The 19,420-nt window shown below is 39.2% G+C and overlaps 2 protein-coding genes across 7 annotated transcripts in view; one reads left to right on the top strand and one right to left on the bottom strand.

Annotated features, from left to right (window-relative positions):
• LOC117287825 (cytoplasmic polyadenylation element-binding protein 1-like) overlaps window positions 1–1,835 on the bottom strand; it is a 40,745-nt gene extending 38,910 nt beyond the window's left edge. For both annotated transcript variants that reach the window (XM_033768361.1, XM_033768362.1), the window contains exons 1-2: window positions 1,575–1,835; window positions 360–849 (exon numbers count right to left, since the gene is read on the bottom strand). In XM_033768361.1, coding sequence (XP_033624252.1) covers window positions 360–849; window positions 1,575–1,619 — 535 coding nt within the window. In that variant the 5' untranslated portion in view covers window positions 1,620–1,835. The remainder of the gene's footprint in view (window positions 1–359; window positions 850–1,574) is intronic.
• A 1,793-nt stretch (window positions 1,836–3,628) lies between these two features.
• Window positions 3,629–19,420, top strand: part of LOC117287910 (inositol hexakisphosphate and diphosphoinositol-pentakisphosphate kinase 2-like) — a 41,592-nt gene continuing 25,800 nt past the window's right edge. For 3 of the 5 annotated variants that reach the window (XM_033768533.1, XM_033768532.1, XM_033768531.1), the window contains exons 1-11: window positions 6,191–6,376; window positions 9,973–10,301; window positions 10,967–11,049; window positions 12,052–12,206; window positions 12,545–12,646; window positions 13,047–13,208; window positions 13,995–14,116; window positions 14,367–14,468; window positions 15,001–15,087; window positions 15,600–15,737; window positions 17,013–17,155. In XM_033768533.1, the coding sequence (XP_033624424.1) occupies window positions 6,191–6,376; window positions 9,973–10,301; window positions 10,967–11,049; window positions 12,052–12,206; window positions 12,545–12,646; window positions 13,047–13,208; window positions 13,995–14,116; window positions 14,367–14,468; window positions 15,001–15,087; window positions 15,600–15,737; window positions 17,013–17,155 (1,609 nt within the window). Of the gene's footprint in view, window positions 3,853–6,190; window positions 6,377–9,972; window positions 10,302–10,966; window positions 11,050–12,051; window positions 12,207–12,544; window positions 12,647–13,046; window positions 13,209–13,994; window positions 14,117–14,366; window positions 14,469–15,000; window positions 15,088–15,599; window positions 15,738–17,012; window positions 17,156–19,420 lie in introns of those variants that run through there. The other 2 variants (XM_033768535.1, XM_033768534.1) reach the window with 2 other exon arrangements.

Genomic DNA, 19,420 nt, shown 5'->3' with positions numbered 1-19,420 from the left:
CCATCCACGTCCTACCCAAGCTTCAACTAAAGAAAGCGGACACTCACTGTCACACTCGCATAGGCCCTTAGCGAGCACTTTGATACCAATTTTTTTTTAAACAAATGCCAATGACCAATTCTAATTTTCTACCACAAAATTCACTCTTCTAAGTAAAAGTAAAGACTTATCTCATGTCACACAGGTTTTCAAGGTCTGTCTTTTTTTCTTGTTTTTGGTTTTAGTGCGCCTTATAAACAACACCCAGCAGGGTGGATATGTATTGAGCATTTTAATTAATACAAGTTTTTATTTATTTTATTATAATATTATTATTTGGCCAGTATGCCATTTTTCGCCTTTATGAAGATGAGACTCACCAGGATCATTTCTTTCTGCTTGTTGTTGTAGACCCGGAGGAGGCAAGAGTCCATGCAGGGGATTGACACTCCCGTTGCCTCCTGCTGGCTGGCCAGGCCCACCGAATCCTAGTCCGGTGCCTCCCGGGGACGACAGTCCAGACACGCCCCCTGGGCCAGTAGCAGCCTTTTGCTGGTTCATGCAGATGCTATTCAAATCCAGTGAGTTCTCCAGCAGGGCGTTTATCTGACGAAAAAGCTCCGAATTGTTGTTGAAATTGGTCACAGCTGCAGATGGTGAAGCCCCGATTGAGCTCGTAAAAGGAGTGTTTTCGATGGTGCTGCACGTAACTCCTGTACCGGCGGAAGTCGTGACTTGATGATTGGTGTTAGTGAACGTCAGGCCACCACCACTAACCCCTCGTGAACCAGGGGCTGCCTCAAAACGAACCTTCTTCTCGGTGCGACTAGGGGTTCGCCCTTCGGTGAACAACCCACCTCCGTTACGCGTCTGGAAAAAAAAATATAATGTTCACAATGATCGATTTACCTTTCACGTCAAAAGTGATGCAATTACTTATTCAAGAGACGATTTGACGAAAAACACACATAATGCTATCACGACATTGTTCTGAGGCTGTTTTGTACTGAATAACAATGATATGACGAGACGTGAATAATGATGGTCCGACTACGATGCCCACGTGTGCATGAGTTCTTGTTATGTACAGTGTACATTGCATGTAATGTGCACTGCGTCCCAAAAGAGCGTACAGTTATTGTGTACTCAATACACGTGCTTGCCAAGGTTTTTTGCATAGAACTGTTATTAACGGACGGTGGACCGTTTTAGCGCCCTCTAGAATGAAGACTATTCAGTCTAAGAATGTTGATGATTGCTAAAGGGGTTCCTCTAAAGATTAACATGCCGCCATACTGAATTGGTGGGGTTTTATGGAAAGTAGGCCTACCTTAAAGTAACCATGTGCACAATTCTATATGTGGAGAAAATATCACACAAAAACAACGTAGGGCCGGCCCGGGTAATACAAAAAAAATTGTTTACAGGGACCTGGGAATAGAAAAGCATTACAGAGCGGGCCTAGATCTCACAAGATTATTTTGTTTACAGTTTAGATTTTGATCGTTTTTTAAAGTTCAGATCTTCGTACTAGACATTCCCTTTAAAAGCCTAATCAATCTAGTACACTTTGCTAAAAATCATCTTAGCCTCACCATTTGTGGATTCATGGCCTGAAATTGCAAGATCGGATCACTCATAATCTCAGTCCTGTAGTGAACCACGGGCTCTGCAAGGCTCTTCTAGTGAGGGGAGATTTCCAGGTGGTTCACGTGTGTGTTTTCAGGAGAAAGATGGCGAAGCAAACAAGAGTGATGTTATGGTTTGTTCGCGGGCTTTTTCTTGCTTTGTCTAATATCCAACGCTAGACGTGAGAGTGGTGTCGGATGGAACAGGCTGCTAAATGCTGCCTGTCATAACGGCGACGGTCTGTTTTATACCCGTATGCAAATAAGACATTCAGCAACTCCACCAGACCGAACTTTCGCTGTTACGCAATCTCCCGATTTCCATCTATTATTTTCGGAGGGATAGAGAAATACCGTGTACAGAAACCTCACTCCATGCTTGGGCCGATGACCCTCTGTTGAAAGAAATGATGTTCCTCATTTTTTGACAGTGTTGTCTGCACACATTGTTGTTCTTATAAAATTAGGCATGGTATTTACGACGATGGATGTAATAAATATAGTACAGTTGTACTTTTTGTAGATTGAGGCCTAAAGAATATCAGTTTTGGCTCTGTGGAAAAAAAATCACAGGCATAATCTCGATGGGGGTGTAATAATAACATATAGATCAAAATAAATTTGCAATTGATTTTGATGAAAATAATTGTGTTCACATTATCTGACAAAAATCTGACATTATGCCCCAAGTTGTGGCGAAGACATGTTGGAATGCGTGATTTAATTCTAGATGCCTTCTTCTGTGGATGGGCGAGGTGATGCTTGATTGTCTTCAGTTATATGCTGCAAACAATAAGAACAATACGCGAAATGTTTTGTCACAAGAATTAGGCCTTTTATAGGCCTAATCCAAATCCAAGGGAGATCAATGCTATTATTGTCGAAGCTTCTGGATTGTCTATTTTTTCGTATCTTAGCCAATGTTGTAGGCCTTCTCTTGGTTTGGGTTACAGACGGCGAAGGGGGACGCTGAATAATCCTACCTATTCAGCCCAAGAAGAAAAAAAACAAAGATTGCACAAAGACCATGGAAACTGAATAATTAGTTTAAAAAAATGTAATTGGGCATAACGGTTTTAATTGAAATGGTTGGCGGGGGTATAAATACACAAAATGTAATCCTGGACTACAATATTGTGTTTTTGTTTCACAATGTTTTTGTGTCACAGTTGTGTCACAATGGTTTTGTTGAAAATCAGTAGCGACATCCGCTTTGTGTAAGAATTAGATCCATTGGTGTTTTTCAAATCGTTACAACATTTTGACAGATGTAATTAGGGTTTCATATACGATGTTTGTTGTTTTCACCTTTCATCCAATATTATGTTAAACGGTCATCACGAGTTTGAAAAAGGGAAATAATTAAGGGATTAACCTCTGCACAAAGATATAGTTCGGAGAAGGAATTTGAAGGAATTTGTTTTGACTAAGTCGATCTTTCGAGGAATGTTTCAACACAGTCCATGAAACACATTTCCCATCAGTGACATCTTGCAAAATGCGTTTCGTGTGGCGGTCTAAAACCTCCACGTGCGTCAGAATAAATTGACTCGCCTCCGCGGGTCCTGAGCCCGGGAATTAATTTTGGTTTGCGGTAACACCATGTGTGTATTGCTGTGACTACTGCCTCAAATCCTTAGAGTTTAACTAGTCCCATCTCCTCGAGTACGACGAAAGGGCCAATAGGCCTACATCTAGGTCGCATGTCGGTTGCTATGTTTAAGGATTCCTCTTAATCATAATCTTTTGTCACAACGGACCCGTCGGCAATTTGTGTTTCTGTAAAGTTATCACATTCGTATCTTCTCTTTTATGGGGATTTTTTTCTCTCGAAATCATATCGTCCTTCAGCGCGCTTTAATGTCTCATTACTATTTTGGAGGCAGAATCTCCGGCGGGACTTCCCCGCGAGGCGGCAAGCGACCTTCCCCCCGTGTGCAAAAAAAAAGTTTGGACTAAATGACCAGTATGACGAAGAGGGCGCTGTTGGTTTTCTGGCTAAAAAAACGGGGTCACCGACCGAATGTGTGTGCGCAGTATTATGTGTACATGTTGTACACTATTATAGCGTGTACGACGTGATGTACGTGTAAAAAAGAACATGTTCGTACCGACTTTTTGTACCATACATTTTGATTGATGAAAAGGCAAGTGTCGACCGTCATGTTTATGAGACATTCGTCGACATTTTATTGTGGATGAATTCGACCCTCTGAATATATTCTTCAATGCTGTAACAAGGAAGGTACGACTATCGGTGCTGTTTATCATTCCAACCAATAATTAACTGTTCAAAAATTCTTTTTTTAGTGATTGTTGACGTGACTGAAATTTGTTTGTGTAGACTGCTGTAGCTAGTGAGTGTAGGCCTATGTTGTTGTACTTTTGTAGGCGCCAGTTGCTTTGCACAGATTATAACCGACATCACCATCAAGACGAAGCAAGAGGATTGTAAAAAAAAAGAATAGGCAAAAAGAATACTACTGCAACTTACAAAATGCAATACAATCTTTTTTAGTGTTTACAGAGCTCAGCTCGGCAGCCAGAGATAGCGAGTCTGTCAAAATGGCAGTTTTGGTTGTATAATCATCAACTTCATCATCAACTAGTAATTGCGATTACATAACCCTCCACCCGACCGCGAACTTCGCCGTCTGGAGGAGGTTATTGCAACTAATCCACTAGGTGCCTGGCTGATAGAGCAGAAAACACTACTCTTTCCAACTTTTTACGAAAAGCATTTATTGTGCTTTGCTAAGGTGCACCAGTATTCAGTAATGCCAGTGTCCAGACATGCCAGATCGGTATTCAAACCCACACTCTGCTGCTGATAGCACCAGAGCTTCGGTCTGGTAAACCACTCGGCACACGACAGGCCTACTCTGTTGTTACTAACGATCCTCTGATCGTTGTTTCAATGAATGTGTTTTCATTAACAATGCACCGTTGTAACGCTTGTATGCCGTCTTGTTCATTGTTCAAGGGTTGATTTGTTTACTTCGAGCACTTGTTGCCATCTGCCATGTGTGTGACAAGGGTTGTGACTTCAAGAATGCAAGTTGAATTCCGTGTACCAAGTCTGTTGGAAGTAAACAACTCCTTGAAATCGAATAACATGGGTGCATTATAACATAACTTGTTTAAAAGTGATTACCCTGAACTTGAAAGTGCATAAGTCAGCATGATTATTATAATAACCATAGGCCAAGAAAATAATTTCTGCCTTCATAATTTTGGGATTGATTTCCCTTTCAAGTTCCTTGCAAAACTATTTTCTTAATCTTATTACAAATTCTTTTGTGTTTAAACTCAATGTTGCCCTGCATTAGAACTATCTTTGTACCAAAACTTCCATTCTTAGTGTCATCATAAAGTAAGGAACATGCTGCAGTTTTTGAAAGGGCGAAGGCACCAAGGCATTTTCTCCTTGGTAAAGGGCACCCTTTGAGGAAATTAATTTTTTTGACTGGAATATTTCAAATGCGCCAACAAGGCAATGACCAGGGGGAAAGGAGGCAAACGCCTTTGTTGCCTCCGTGGAATATCAGGCCTGCTCTAATGTACACGATGAAAAATGTGTAAATTTTGTTTTAAGGTAAAAACATTATTTTTAGGAGATATTACCAAACGTATCTTCCCTTTGAATTGAATGTTATCCCCCTAATTAAAGTCACCTGGAAGTGGTATTTTGTCAAAATAAAGCTTTTGTCACTAAAATATGTGTTTTGATGAGTGGAATATGAATAAACAACTAACTAAGGTTTACATAAATTAGTTTCCATGTTATTTACAAATTGGAAAAAAAGCCCGACCCGAGAGAGCGCTGTTCGTGACGTCAATCGAGGCGCGATGAATCGCATGCAGTGCCAACACAGCATAGTGACGCTTGGCGCAAGCTAAAAACGTGCCCTCAAAGTTGAAACAATACCTGATTTTTTTCACGTTAGGCAAATGCTCCTTTAGGTTCGTTACGTCTTTCAGGTACCTTCTTCGACTTCCCCACTAGCTGGAAAAATTATTGGGATGGCGTCATGTTTTAGCAAAGAACTTTTCTCTTGATGTCAAAATGTGTAATGTACTCCGGATTCTCGAAGCACGACGGCTCGAAGTGTTTGCCGCACGGCGCTGGAAAAGACGTCGGACCGGACAACTTGGCAAACTGACACCATCTTTAGTTGTTTTGCTGCATCCAGCAGCAATACACCTGGTTGACATTGCCGGAAAAATGCACGAAAAAAACTTTTTCAAACGTACAAACTCACGTCCAGGACTTGAATGTACTTGCACGTACGTGTGTTCGATGTTCGATCGAGGCAAAGTCTTCCTCGATTGACGTCACAAAAGGGGTAGGCGGAGTCACCCCCCACACAACTTTATTTAATTTGTTAAACATATAAATCGTCAAAAACAATTACTCAAAAAATTATTTTATTGTTCAGGAAAAAGGGAAAAAAAAATCTATTTCCAGGTGCCTTTAAGTAAATTTAAAGACAAATATATATCCACATATGTTTGGGATAACCCGCATTTGTTTGTCCTACATTTTTACATCATGTTTTAAACATATTTAGGTGTTGAGAAAGATGAATGACAAATCGCAAAAAAAACGAGGACGAGACAGAAGAGCTCGCTCCTTCTCGGGGGTTCTCCCATTATTGGTGGAAGATAATCGTCTCCCAACATGGAGGACATGTTTTAGGAGGAAAGTGTCTACCCCTAGTATGAGCGATAGCCCGTTTCAGCCTCATCTTCCATTGGATGAGTGTCAGGTAGTGATGTAAACCTCAAGTGCAAGCCAGCATGCTTTCATTTTGTAAGGGGTCATACACATCATTGGGTGAAATGAAATTTGGGAAATCAAATTCTGGGTGTTTTTTGGGTGCTATTCTACAAAAAATATTTCCGTTTTGAAAGAGTGTTGTGAAAAAAATTAATTGGTATTTTCTTGTCGTTCAGACAAGGCGATTCACACAATGCCTCTCTAACATTCTTGCTTGCGAACAATTTACTTGCTAAAAATTAAATATCATTTAAGCAGCCTAATGACATTCAAAATTAAGATTAACAGCTTGCACTCAGATTACTTGCACAGTTGGTTCATTTGGTCTGATTCAAAGGAAGGTCTAACTCGTTGTTTCCACATTGATAAATCGGGCAAAACTATGTTACTTCAGAGGGAGCCATTTCTCACAGAGTTTTATACTACTAGCAGTTCCCCATTACTTGTTACAAAGTAAGGTTTTATGCCAATAATTATTTTGAGTAATTACCAATAGTGTCCACTGCCTTTAACAAGGGCTGGAGGAAGTTGATTAAAAAGAGGGTGCTATCACAATAAATGTCTACTCAATAGCCCTTTTGAAAATACCCATTGCACAAGCACTAACTGTTAAATAAGGTTCAGCTAGGGCCGATTTCACAAAGGTCTCAAATTGATCGTAACTTCAAATCAATCGTAGTTGCTAAGTAAAGTGTGATGTCACAATACAAATCTCTATGGTGATACTGAAAATTTGTCTTGCGATGAATTTTATTGCTTTGTGAAATCGGCCCCCTGGTCTAACTAGTCAAACTTAAGCGCTATATCTAGCTAGACCAGCACGCACCTCATTCAACTGTCAGAATCTCCTGTCACAGCAGCAGAGCCAGTTTTCTTTCATAATATCATGAGGACATTTATCCACAGTGTACTCCCACTCGTGTTCATTTCTGTAGCGGCAAATGTCATGAATCTTGAAAGAACAAAAAAAAATGCTTAGCGCATAAATATCATGCTTTAATTAAGCAACATTCGTTATTTGCACTGGATGGGAGGAGGTTTGAAACAATGGTTTTATGAAATTACAGTGCAGGATTTTATTTGTAACTAAACTTATGAAATGATGAGTTCTTATCATTTTGACCCGATGTCAATGAACTGCATGTGTAAGGTCATGCGGCTACCATGCGCAATAATATCAGTTTGCATTGTATGCTACATATCTGCCCATATCAGTGGACTTTGCAATGGACTTTGTCACCGGGCCGAGTCATAAAGCTGCTAAGCAGAAAATACTGCTTAGCAGATTTCTTTGCTAGGCAACAAATTAGTTGGGCTCTATTTTATAAAGCTGACTTCAGAAAATACTGCTTAGCAGATTTCTTTGCTTAGAAGCAACAAATAAGTTGGGCCTTAGTTGCAACAATGCAAACTTTATGGAATTTAGGCTGGTAACCAGTTTCTGCGAAGCAAGATTTGTTTGCTCAGCAAGTGTGGCTCTTGTTTACTTTAAAAAGAGTGACATAATTTCATTCCAAGGCAAAATCTGGCGTGCAAAATACTACACATTTCTATTGCGAGAAAGTGAACTTATTTATTGCCACCAGGGTCCAATTCCATTAAGCGTGGTAAGCTAGCACAGGTAACTCTTGCTTAGCAAAAATAGGTTACCAGCCAAACTACTGTAGATTACTATTGCTGTGACTGGTTCTTGCTTATCACAGGAATTTGCTAAGCAGAATCTTCTGCTAAACAGCTTTATGGAATTGTGCCCTTTTGGTGTGCACCTTTTAATCAGTTATCAAATCTTCCATTGAGCTGTGTTAAAATCTGAGCTGTGCACGTCTGGTTCTTAGATGTATGTCAACTTTGGAAATCACAGGTTCAGGCCATGTTCGAAACGACGACTTCGGCTACAGCTACGTCTAGATCAGCGCGTCTACCAGTGTTGAAGAATAGGCAGACGCGCGCGATCTAGCCGTAGCTGTAGCCGAAGTCGCCGTTTCGGACACGGCCTCATAATCATTACATGATCTTCACAAGCTGGAAGAGTAATGGTCTACAGCCGTTTGTACTTTTGCGGAACTGACAACTCTCACTGAGTCTGCAGAAAGGTTCCCTGAAAACAATTTAATCTTACCTTCTGATGAGAAATAAAACGAAAAATCTCCCTGATTGTGGAAACATTTTCTCTGAACATTATAACTACATGTATGTTGATTGGAAAATGTCTCCCTGATTGTGGTCATGTTTGAAGCTCTGCTTCATGTTCACTTAGCTGTTACACAACACTGTATATTGTAAGTGTACAGATACTAACACTATGGTGACTGGGGTTTGTTCAATGTTCATCAGAAGCTTGATTCAATGTATAACAATTTGGTGGCGATGGCATCAAGAACAGCGATATTTTTGTTACAAAGATTCCATGCTGTTAGCAACAGCCAAGTAGGCAAAATCAACTCCATTTAATATCACGTGTAGAGTTTGTCATTTCTCCACAGTTTCTTCACAGGTACAAAGTGTCTTGTTTAAAAATCAGCGCACGTCATTGTACTTCATGGGAAATGAATACAAAGCAGAAGTTGATTGTTTGTGTATGAACACTGTTGTTTGAACGTTGTACCATAAAAACATATAAATGTGTATCAAAGTTGGAGTTTACTCATTTTTGCTATGTTTTTGCTTTGACAGCATGAGTGAGTCACCTTGTCTTCGGTATTCCTGACATAATTTATGGATATTTTGAGTTCTGCATAATAATAATAATAATTTGTTTTGTATAACGCATTATCACAGCACGAATGGCATATCAAATCGCTTCTGACATTATTATTATGATTATTAGGCACCCTATTATGTCTGATTATTATTATAGCAAAAAATGTGGATATTTGGAACTATGCATTACACACTGAAGGTGCACAGTGCCATTGGTTTCACTTCATTGGTTCTGGACTATGCATTACACACTGAAGGTGCACAGTGCCATTGGTTTCACTTCATTGGTTCTGGTTGTAAGGTAAATTAACAACACCTCAATAAACCACAAGGGAAACTGACGGGGTAAATTTTAACATTAATTTTGGGTTGAAACAAAGAAAAAATTGCTGTCGCGGAACTTGAACATCTTTGTTTAGGCGTACCAATCCGATGCCATTAAACTTGTGACTGCTGTATAACCAGGGATCATTTATGATACAACCTGGGAAGTGGCAACATTAGGGCTGGATAGCTCAGCTGGTACAGCGTTGGCACGATAATCTGGAGGTCGCATGTTCACAGGCGTCAAACTAACCAGCGGCACCCACAGCAATTGCTGCAGTGCCCTGGGTTTTGTTGTACCCTCTACAAGGTTCCAATACAAACTTACATTTTCCCCATTGAGGCGCCCCCGACCAGAGGAAAATTGCTGTGCCCCTTTAAGAGCGTAGTTTAAGGCCTGTGTTCAAGTCCTGCTCTGGTCAATTTGTCTTTGTTCAACCCAAAGTAAAGTAACGTTTGTTGCAGGGAGTATGTTTAAATTATTTGATTTGTGCCAAAAGTACGTCTCGGTGATCTTGACATTGTTTGTAATAAATCGTTTTATGATCAATGCAAAAACAGGACGAGCTCGACATGAACATGATACCGGGCTGGGACACCAGCGAGGTGACCATCAAGGGGACCATCGGGATCTGCGCCATGGCCAAGAAGTCTAGCTCCAAGCCCATGCGAGAGATTCTCACCCGACTGGAGATTTTTGAACACATTGAGATCATCATCTTCAAGGAGGAGGTCATCTTGAACGACCCGGTGGAAGAGTGGCCCATCTGCGATTGTTTGGTCTCGTTTTTCTCGCAGGGTTTTCCACTGGAGAAGGCTATTGACTATGCCAAGCTGCGGAAGCCGTTGGTGATTAACGACCTGGAAGCACAGTATAACCTTCTTGATAGGTATGGTGCGCAGGTTCATTATTTTTGTATACAGAATGAATGCGCCATATTTTTGACAGCGCATAGGGCACTCTCAAACGTATATCCAGGGGTACATGTATATTTTATACCCAAAACAGTTATTAAAGACTGGAACACATTACTACCACAGACATCATATCAATCATGGACAATAAGACTTTTAAAGGAGCCGTTACAATCCACCTCTAAAGCAACTTAAAACTACAGCGCAACAAAAGTGGCAGAAGGCCGATTAAAACTGCAGGACGAATCGTGTAAACCCCCACCAGTGATAAAAATACTTTTGAGAGCACCCTTACGCATTAAAAAGTATGATGCATTCAATCAAATTAGCTTGAAATCTGACTTCAGCCGGTGTAAATAATGACAGTGATTTAGGGCCTGATTTTCTACTATTGTGTAACATGGGCCCATGCTTAAAAGCATAATTAGTAGCTAAGCACAACAAAATTATAGGCCTACTTACCAGAATAAGGTTACCGGTCAAAACACAACGACACATGAACCACATGTAACTGGTATCCTGCTGATATTTCTGCTAAGCAGAAAATTGTTAAGCAGTATTTTTTGCTTTAATCAACTTTATGAAAATATGCTCCTTTGTATTGTGTTTACCAAGCTTTGTTTGATATCGTGTATTACAGGAGGAAAGTGTACAGAATTTTATATGAGCAAGGGATTGCTGCGCCTCGCTTTGTCTTCTTCGACCGGGACAAAGAGAATGCTGGTAAGAACTTTGAAAAGCAGTCCTCTTAGAAAAGTCCATTAAAGGCACTGGATACTGTTGGTAGTTACTCAAAATAATTGTTAGGATAAAAACTTACTTGGTACCAAGCAATGGAAAGCTGTTGATTTTATAAAACATTGTGAGAAACAGCTCCCCTGGAAAGTAACAAGTTTTTGAGAAAGGAGTAATTTTCCACTAAAATATTTGAATTTGATTTCGAGACCTCAGAATTAGATTTTGAGGTCCCGAAATCAAGCATTCTGTGACAATGGTGTTTTTTCTTCCATTATCATCTCGCATTTTCGACGACCAATTGAGTTCAAATTTTCACAGGTTTGTTACTTTATGCATATGTTGAGATACACCAAGTGAGTAGACTGGTCTTTGACAATTACCAAAGGTGTCCAGTGTCTTTAACGTAATCACACTGAGAATATAAAGAATAAATTTCACGAACACTTAATAAAATAATACCAGACATTTAGTATCAGTAGGTTCTGATTGGAACTTACTGATCGAACAAGACGCTCAGAGAATACTGATCGAAACATCGAGTTGTCAACCACTACTCTAAAGAGATTTAGGTCGATTTGGAATTGGCGGCTACAGCTAGGGCTGCAGCTAGATTTCCGCGTCATCACGCATCGAGGTATAGGATGTCCTTTGCAACACCCTTAGCAAATGCCGTAGCTTTAGACACCGATTCAGAGACGACCTTACACATGGTGCTTCCGCAAACCTCACACTCCCACCATGAAAAGTTTCAAATCCAAGTTAATCTTTCGAAACATTCATCACTTGATCTCATTCTTGCTTTATCTATGGCTACAGCTAGATTTCAACATCACGCATTGAGGTAATCGAGGTATAGGATGTCCTTGGCAACACCCTTAGCAGAGTTTCAAATCCAACTTAATCTTTCGAAACACTCATCACTTGATCTCATTCTTGCTTCACATTTTGCTTTCTCCTGAATGCCCTCCGTTTTCTGTTCATTCACAGAGAATATGATCAATGAGTCTGACGACCAGATAGAGATCTGTGGTCATGTCTTCCAAAAACCATTTGTTGAGAAACCGGTGTCGGCAGAGGATCACAATATCTACATCTACTACCCCTCGTCAGCCGGTGGTGGCAGTCAGAGGTTGTTTAGAAAGGTGAGTTGTAGTCTCTACTCATAAGCCTGTATATCTGCATCTGCCAAATTTCAGCAAGATTTACAGTTCGGGTCAAATTTTGGCAATGACCCCAGAATGTTTTGTGCAATATCTATCCATAAACCTCCCTGGTCCTATTCAAGTTTTTAAGATCTCCAAAACTCTCCTAAGGGCGAGTTTTGTTGATTTAAATCTTGTGGTGTTTGTTTGTAAATGCTGCGACCAGAGATGCGGTTTGCACATACTGTCACCTTGCTGTCGTGGATGGAATCCATGATCTTGGTGAAAATATTGTAACAGTTTTTTAATTTTTGATGACGTTTTCCCTCTTGTTTCAGATTGGAAGTCGCAGTAGTTTTTACTCCCAAGTGAACGTGCTGCGGCAAAAAGGTTCCTACATCTATGAAGAATTCATGCCCACAGATGGAACCGATGTCAAGGCAAGTTTAAAATATAGAACATAGAATAGGGGCAAGTCTAATGCATAATGCCATTTTTGAAATCCATTAGGCCCGGTTCAAACTTCCTGCAAATGCGAATGTGATACGAGTTTTGATGCCACAAATTTACAACAAATAGTGTAGACAAGTTGAGCTGTGCTTAATTTGTTGACAAAAACCAAACGATGGCCCTACCTTTGAACTCTAGTTACAGTGCGGCTAGACAATCACTTAAAAAGCCATAATATGGCCGTGTCCGAAACGACGACTTCGGCTACAGCTACGTCTAGATCAGCGCGTCTACCAGTGTTGAAGAATAGGCAGACGCGCGCGATCTAGCCGTAGCTGTAGCCGAAGTCGCCGTTTCGGACACGGCCTTAGTTTAAATTCTTCTTATTAGGTGTACACAGTGGGACCAGACTACGCCCATGCTGAGGCCAGGAAGTCACCTGCCCTTGATGGGAAGGTGGAGAGGGACAGTGAAGGAAAAGAAGTCAGGTACCCAGTCATCCTTAGCAACCATGAGAAACTTATCGCACGGAAGGTCTGCCTGGCCTTCAAGGTAGGTCACTAGGATCAGTAGATTGCATTTAGTAATTGTTAGCTTGCGTTCTTTGAATTTGTCCAAGAAAACGAAGGGCGTGAGGCTCTACGCTCTTCTACCAGGCACCCAGAGTACTTTTTGGAGTAACGAAAGGTCGCAAGTAATAAAGAAGCTCATGAGACAAAATTGGCATTAGTTTAACCTTTATTGTTGCTAGAATTATCCCAAAGACAACTTTTCCCATTCCTATGCAGATTTTAAACTTCCTATGATCTTTTATTCAACTTTCACGCTCAGTTTTCTTGAAAAAGCGATTTTGCACATTGCTGATGCTCTTTAATAATAATAATAAAACTAGTCTCTCCAGAAATTTTTGTTAAATCCATCTTCTTAGCACACAACAATATAGAACAACACGTACTTGTCCTGTTTTTTTTATCGTGGAATGGTCTGTTGAAATAAGCACTTAGCTATCCTTATGGGATATTATGCTTGTTTTTTCAGGGGGCACCCCTTAAAAAAAAAAAAAGGGAAGGGGCTACAGGAAACAGTTATTTGAAATGAAAATAGCATGAGGGAGCTGAAGATAGGAAGTGAAACTTAAAAGTGATCTCATAAAAACCTTAAAACGTCTAGATTGTAGGATGAAGGGAAACGTGCACCAGGCAGGGAGTTCCGAAGAGATGCAGTACAGGGAACAAGGCTGTTAGAATAGCTCTTCTAAATCATATAGAATTACAATTTCACAAAGTATACCATTCCTTCAGAGATATTTATTGTTTTACCCTTACCCTTATGTTTCAGCAATCTGTGTGTGGTTTTGATTTGTTGAGAGCCAATGGTAAATCCTACGTGTGTGACGTAAACGGATTCAGCTTCGTCAAGAATTCAAAGAAGTACTACGATGACTGTGCCAAAATACTAGGGTAGGTCAAAGTACTAAGTTAAAGCAAGTTTTTATAGGCCTGTCATTTTGTTTCACCGTACAGATTCCTTTTTTTCCCCGATTTTGATCGGGTGCAAGTTTCACTATGAAAAAAAAAAAAAAATGTGAGGTTAGCTACTTGGATTTTTTTTCCACTTTTATGAGAACTCAATCAGAATTTGAGCCCTTCTTTAAAACAGTGTACTGTCTTACCATTAGAGTTACTAGATAAACACCCTTCTTTATTAAAGGAATCTTGTGATGAGAGAATTGGCTCCCAAGTATAACATCCCTTGGCAGATGTTTACAATGGAGGAAGAGATACCCTACGTCCCGACTACATCTGGAACTGTGTAAGTACGCTCGCCATGTTTCCATGGGTACACTTACATTTATTTAAGTAATTGTCTGGAACATTAAAGGTATCAATTTTTATACGCAAATTTTACGATATTAAGAACTATATCAAAAGATCACCAACTTCAAATGCGATTATTTCTAAACCAAGTTTTAATTCTGTGAGGTCGATCGGGTCAGTTCGTGAAACCTGCGACGAATTGTTCAAATCACATGAAAATGTAACCAAGAGCAGGGTGGTCTCAGATAGGAATAAAAGACTTCTAGCTAGAAGTCTTTTATTATTTTTATGAGAAATTACCTCTTTCTCATAAACTACGTTACTTCAGAGGGAGTCGTTTCCCACAATGTTTTATACTATCAACAGCTCTCCAATGCTTGTTACCAAGTTAGTTTTTAAGTTAACATTTGTGTGGAGTGATTACCAAACGTGTACCTTCCCTCTAACTTGTCTTGGTTGTGACATAGGAAACTTTTTATTCTCATTAAAGACAAATTAAAATAAAAGTTATTGTGTTATTTCCAAAGGATGGAACTACGTTGTGTGATAGCTGTTATTCGTCATGGCGACCGTACACCAAAACAAAAAATGAAGATGGAGGTTAAACACCCTAAGTAAGTTGTAACCCATGTTTTTATAGCTGTTCATAACATAAATTTGCTAAGCACAGATAACTTGTGCTTAGAGATACGGAGTCTGAAATTGTGCACCTTCAAAACATGACGAGGGATAAACACCTCAGTTGTGAATGGAATCTCGGTTGCGACCGCTAAATGATGAAGATGCCTTGGATTTGGTGTTTGGGGGCTGTAAAAAGCATTTGAAAGCGTTCTTTATGAAATGAATTTGGTTGGAAAGATGTTTTTGAAGTAGAGTATGAAGATCCACACAAAAATGCCTCAAAATTGTGTGGTTTTCCTTTTGTTATGTGAACTAATTAACATGGTCTGGCATTTTGTAGAATTATGGCAGACCATGTTGGTTTAGTCACAAACTAAAATAATTGAGTATTGTAAATGGACAGAAGTGAAAATACTTAATACAGTTGTGATATGTTGAGCAGAAAGTGTTATATCTAAATTGATGGTTTTGTGACTGAATTTTTCTTACTTTCCAACCTCTCAAGGTTTTTCAAAGTATTTGAGAAGTACGGCGGCTTTGACAAAGGCAAGATCAAACTGAAACGTCCCAAGCAGCTACAGGAAGTATTAGACGTGGCTAGGTATCTACTGGAAGAGCTAAAGAGACAGAAACATCGTGTCAGGTAATAGTAGAAACAATGCTTTGTTTTGATTTTTTCGGGGAAAAAAACAACAAGACCACAGGGATGGTTGCTCAGAATTTTTACTGGAACAGAACATTGTTTACAAGACCAAAGTCATATGAGAAGAAAAAAACAAAGAAGTTCCATTGGACACTTTCGGAACCAAATTATTTTTTAAAGTTCACAGACTTACAAATAACTTACAGGGTTTACAGAAGGTAATGGTGAAAGACTTCTCTTGAAATATTATTCCATGAATTGCTTTACTTTTTGAGAAATCATTAAAACAATATCAATTCTCGATATCGAGAGTTACAGATTTATTTTAAACACATGTCATGACACGGCGAAACGTGCGGAAACAAGGGTGGGTTTCCCATTATTTTCTCCCGACGCCGATGACCAATTGAGCCTAACTTTTCACAGGTTTGTTATTTTATATATAAGTTGTGATACACGAAGTGTGGGCCTTGGACAATACTGTTTACCGAAAGTGTCCAATGGCTTTAACATGGTTGTGCAACCAGTGACAAAGTTGCTTCCTGGGTTTGCTTTCAACACACACTGAGTAGAGCATAATGTTGTCACCATGAACATTATGCAGTTGAAAAACACAAGACAGCCGGACTTGTTCGGTAGGGCGATAAAATCAGTGGCCTCGGGTCAGTGGTCCAGTGTAAATTTCAAGCCCTGTTTGATCTCCCAATTTGTCTTAGTGTCTACTATGTTTATTGTCAAATATTCTCACTTGCTGTATCCCAACAAATGCATAAAATAACAAATTTGTGAAAAGTTTTGCTCAATTGGTCATCGGAGTTGCAATACAATAATGAAAGAAAACACCCTTGTTTCACAAATTTGAGTGAGAAATTACCTGTTCTCAAAAACTTGTTACTTCAGATGGAGTTGTTTCTCACAATGTAATATAAATTTTGAGTAATTACCAAACATGTTTTGGGGTGGATTTCACAACTAGTCTTATCTCGAGTTACATGTAGGACAAGTTACGCGTCCTAACTTAGGACTAGCTATAGGTTTTTAATATCTCCTAGGACTAGTCCTAAGTTAGGACTAGTCCTAACTCTTTGTGAATTCGACCCCTGGGTTAGATTTCACGAAGATAGTCCTAATTTAGGACTAGTTAGGTTTAGTCTAGGAGTTATTAAAAACTTTTAAGCCTTAAAAGGCTAGTCCTACATGTAGTCTTAACTCTTTGTGAAATCCACCCCGATTTCTTTTATTCTCACATCAACTTTTCTTGTCTACATCCTATAGATTGGAGATAGAGGAGAGGCAGTCCAAACTGGAACAACTCAAGGCCGTCTTGGAGATGTATGGCCACTTCTCAGGCATCAACCGCAAGGTGCAGTTTAAATATCAACCCCATGGCCAGCCACGACACTCCAGTAGCGAAGAAGGTAAGGATACTACAAGACATTTTAGCTGAATCTGGGAGTTTCAGATGGGATTCATACTCCATGCAATCGCAAATGTGAAGGAAACTGGGCCCAATTATATAGAGCTGCTTGGGCACAAAAATAAGCTAAGCACAACAGAATTATGCTTGCCAGAGTAAGGTTACCAGCCAATGTACAATGCCTTATGCATCATTTCTGACTGGTATCCTGCTAATTTCTGCCAAGCAGGAATTGTTTAAGTACAATTGTCTGTTTAAGCAGCTCTGAAATTTTGCCATTTACTGTTATTAATGGAATTTTGCAGCAAAACAACTTGAGTGAACAGTTGCCTCTGAAGTGATGATGTCAATTTTTTCATATCCATGATGAAACAGTTTTGTTCTGCATTTGTGTGGAGTATGAATTGACTTATGAAGGTGACCAACGTATGTATTTTGTCTTCCTAGTAGAAAGTTCAACAAGTTATGCGTCGCCAAACAGTATTTCACCATTTGTTCCCTTCTTTCTGAACTTTGGCAGGAAGTGCCTGGTATCTGGCATCGTGCATCACACTTTGTCTACTTTTACAAAATTATGGTGTAGTTGGGATTTAAATTTTGAAAATATTTTGAAATCATTCTTCTCGAAAGTAGTTGAATGACTTGTCTTTGTCTATTTCAATTTAGAGAAGCAAGGAAAACTACCATTTTAGTATTGTCGACCATATGAGGGCGTGTCGGGACCAAATATGACGCACACCAAAAAAAAATAGAAACTTTGTTTTTCTAGTTTTAATGCTTGTAAAGTTATTTTGCTATTGAGAAAAAAAAATAACACACAGGCAGTCAAAATAAATAAAATGGTAATTTAGAGGCAAGAAAATTTGCAGTTGACAGCGCCCTCATGTGGTAAAAAATACAGTTAAATTTTATTCATTAAATTCTGCATAAATGCTGCTTTGTTCCTAGCATATCTTCATCTTTTCTTCTTATATACATTGCCTCTTGCTGTCCAATCACCTTTAGGTTGTTTTCAGCTCCTTTGTTATTGGCGTGAAGCTTCCTGGTAGGAGTGTTTGAACTTATGTAAATGTGAACTTAAAGAAATGCTTGAAAAAAAAAACCCAAAAAACACGACATAACAGACATCTCTTGAATATTTTCCAAGAAGTTTGTTTTGAACTTGGCAAGACCAAAAATATAAACAACTGGAAATAAGATTGCATCCTGAGCAAAAAAAAACACACGACATAACAGACATCTCTTGAATATTTTCCAAGAAGTTTGTTTTGAACTTGGCAAGACCAAAACTATAAACAACTGGAAATAAGATTGCATCCTGAGCTTAAGGTAGATACTAGGTACCTTGTCAATGTGAATTAAGGGAAGTTCTAAACTGTGCTGGTGGTGTGCCTAGGATTTCCCGTGGCTATTTTTCTCCCCTTTGGTCATAAATGGATGAACTTACATGTAAAAGCTCAAAATATTTCAAGGAGTTAGGCTTTTTCTTTAGACTCTGTTTGTCCAGAATGCAAAATTTTAATGATAATTGCAATGATTTTTATTATTATTTCAATACATTTATTTCAATGTTGCCATAAAGTTACATTTGTGTACATCATTAAAGTTAATATACATGATAATGAATAAATAATGGCAAACCACAGATGTAGTAAAGACAATAACAATTTACACCGAAGTTGAGTAAATAATCACAAACAGGACAACATCAAGGCATAGGGTGAAGCAAGGCTTTTGTTCCCGTACCTACGGACAGACATAAAACAAACAAACAAACAAACAAACCCACCAACAGACTATCACAACACTGACTTACATAAAAAACATATACATGTATGGGTACGAAGACAAAACATCATCCGGAAAATAATATATCATAAACTTAAGTTTGGGTAGCACTTGATGTTGCACGCTGCATCAAGCTTTCAATTAGCATGCCTTTAACTTATTGCTTTCTCAGGCCTGATACTTCACGGAGGCAACGAAGGCGATTGCCTCCGTGTCCCCTGGTCATTGCCTTGGTGCCCTTGAAATGCTCCAGTGGAAATTTGCAATTTCATCATAGGGTGCCCTTTACCAAGAAGAAAATGCCTTGGTGCCCTTGCCCTTTCAAAAACGAAGCATACAGCACTGCTTTCTTGTTGATTTTTGTTCACAAGGGATATCAGGAAATATAATTTGGCATGGGGTGATTAGAATAAATAACAAATTATAAAGTCTTTAAATTAGAATGTAAACGCCAGACTTGGAAAATAGATGGAATGTA

The sequence above is a fragment of the Asterias rubens genome, chromosome 3 (assembly GCF_902459465.1).
Source record: "Asterias rubens chromosome 3, eAstRub1.3, whole genome shotgun sequence".
NCBI classification, from domain to species: Eukaryota; Metazoa; Echinodermata; class Asteroidea; order Forcipulatida; family Asteriidae; genus Asterias; species Asterias rubens.
Note: the sequence above shows the minus strand (reverse complement) of the source record. Positions and strands in the feature narration are given on the sequence as shown.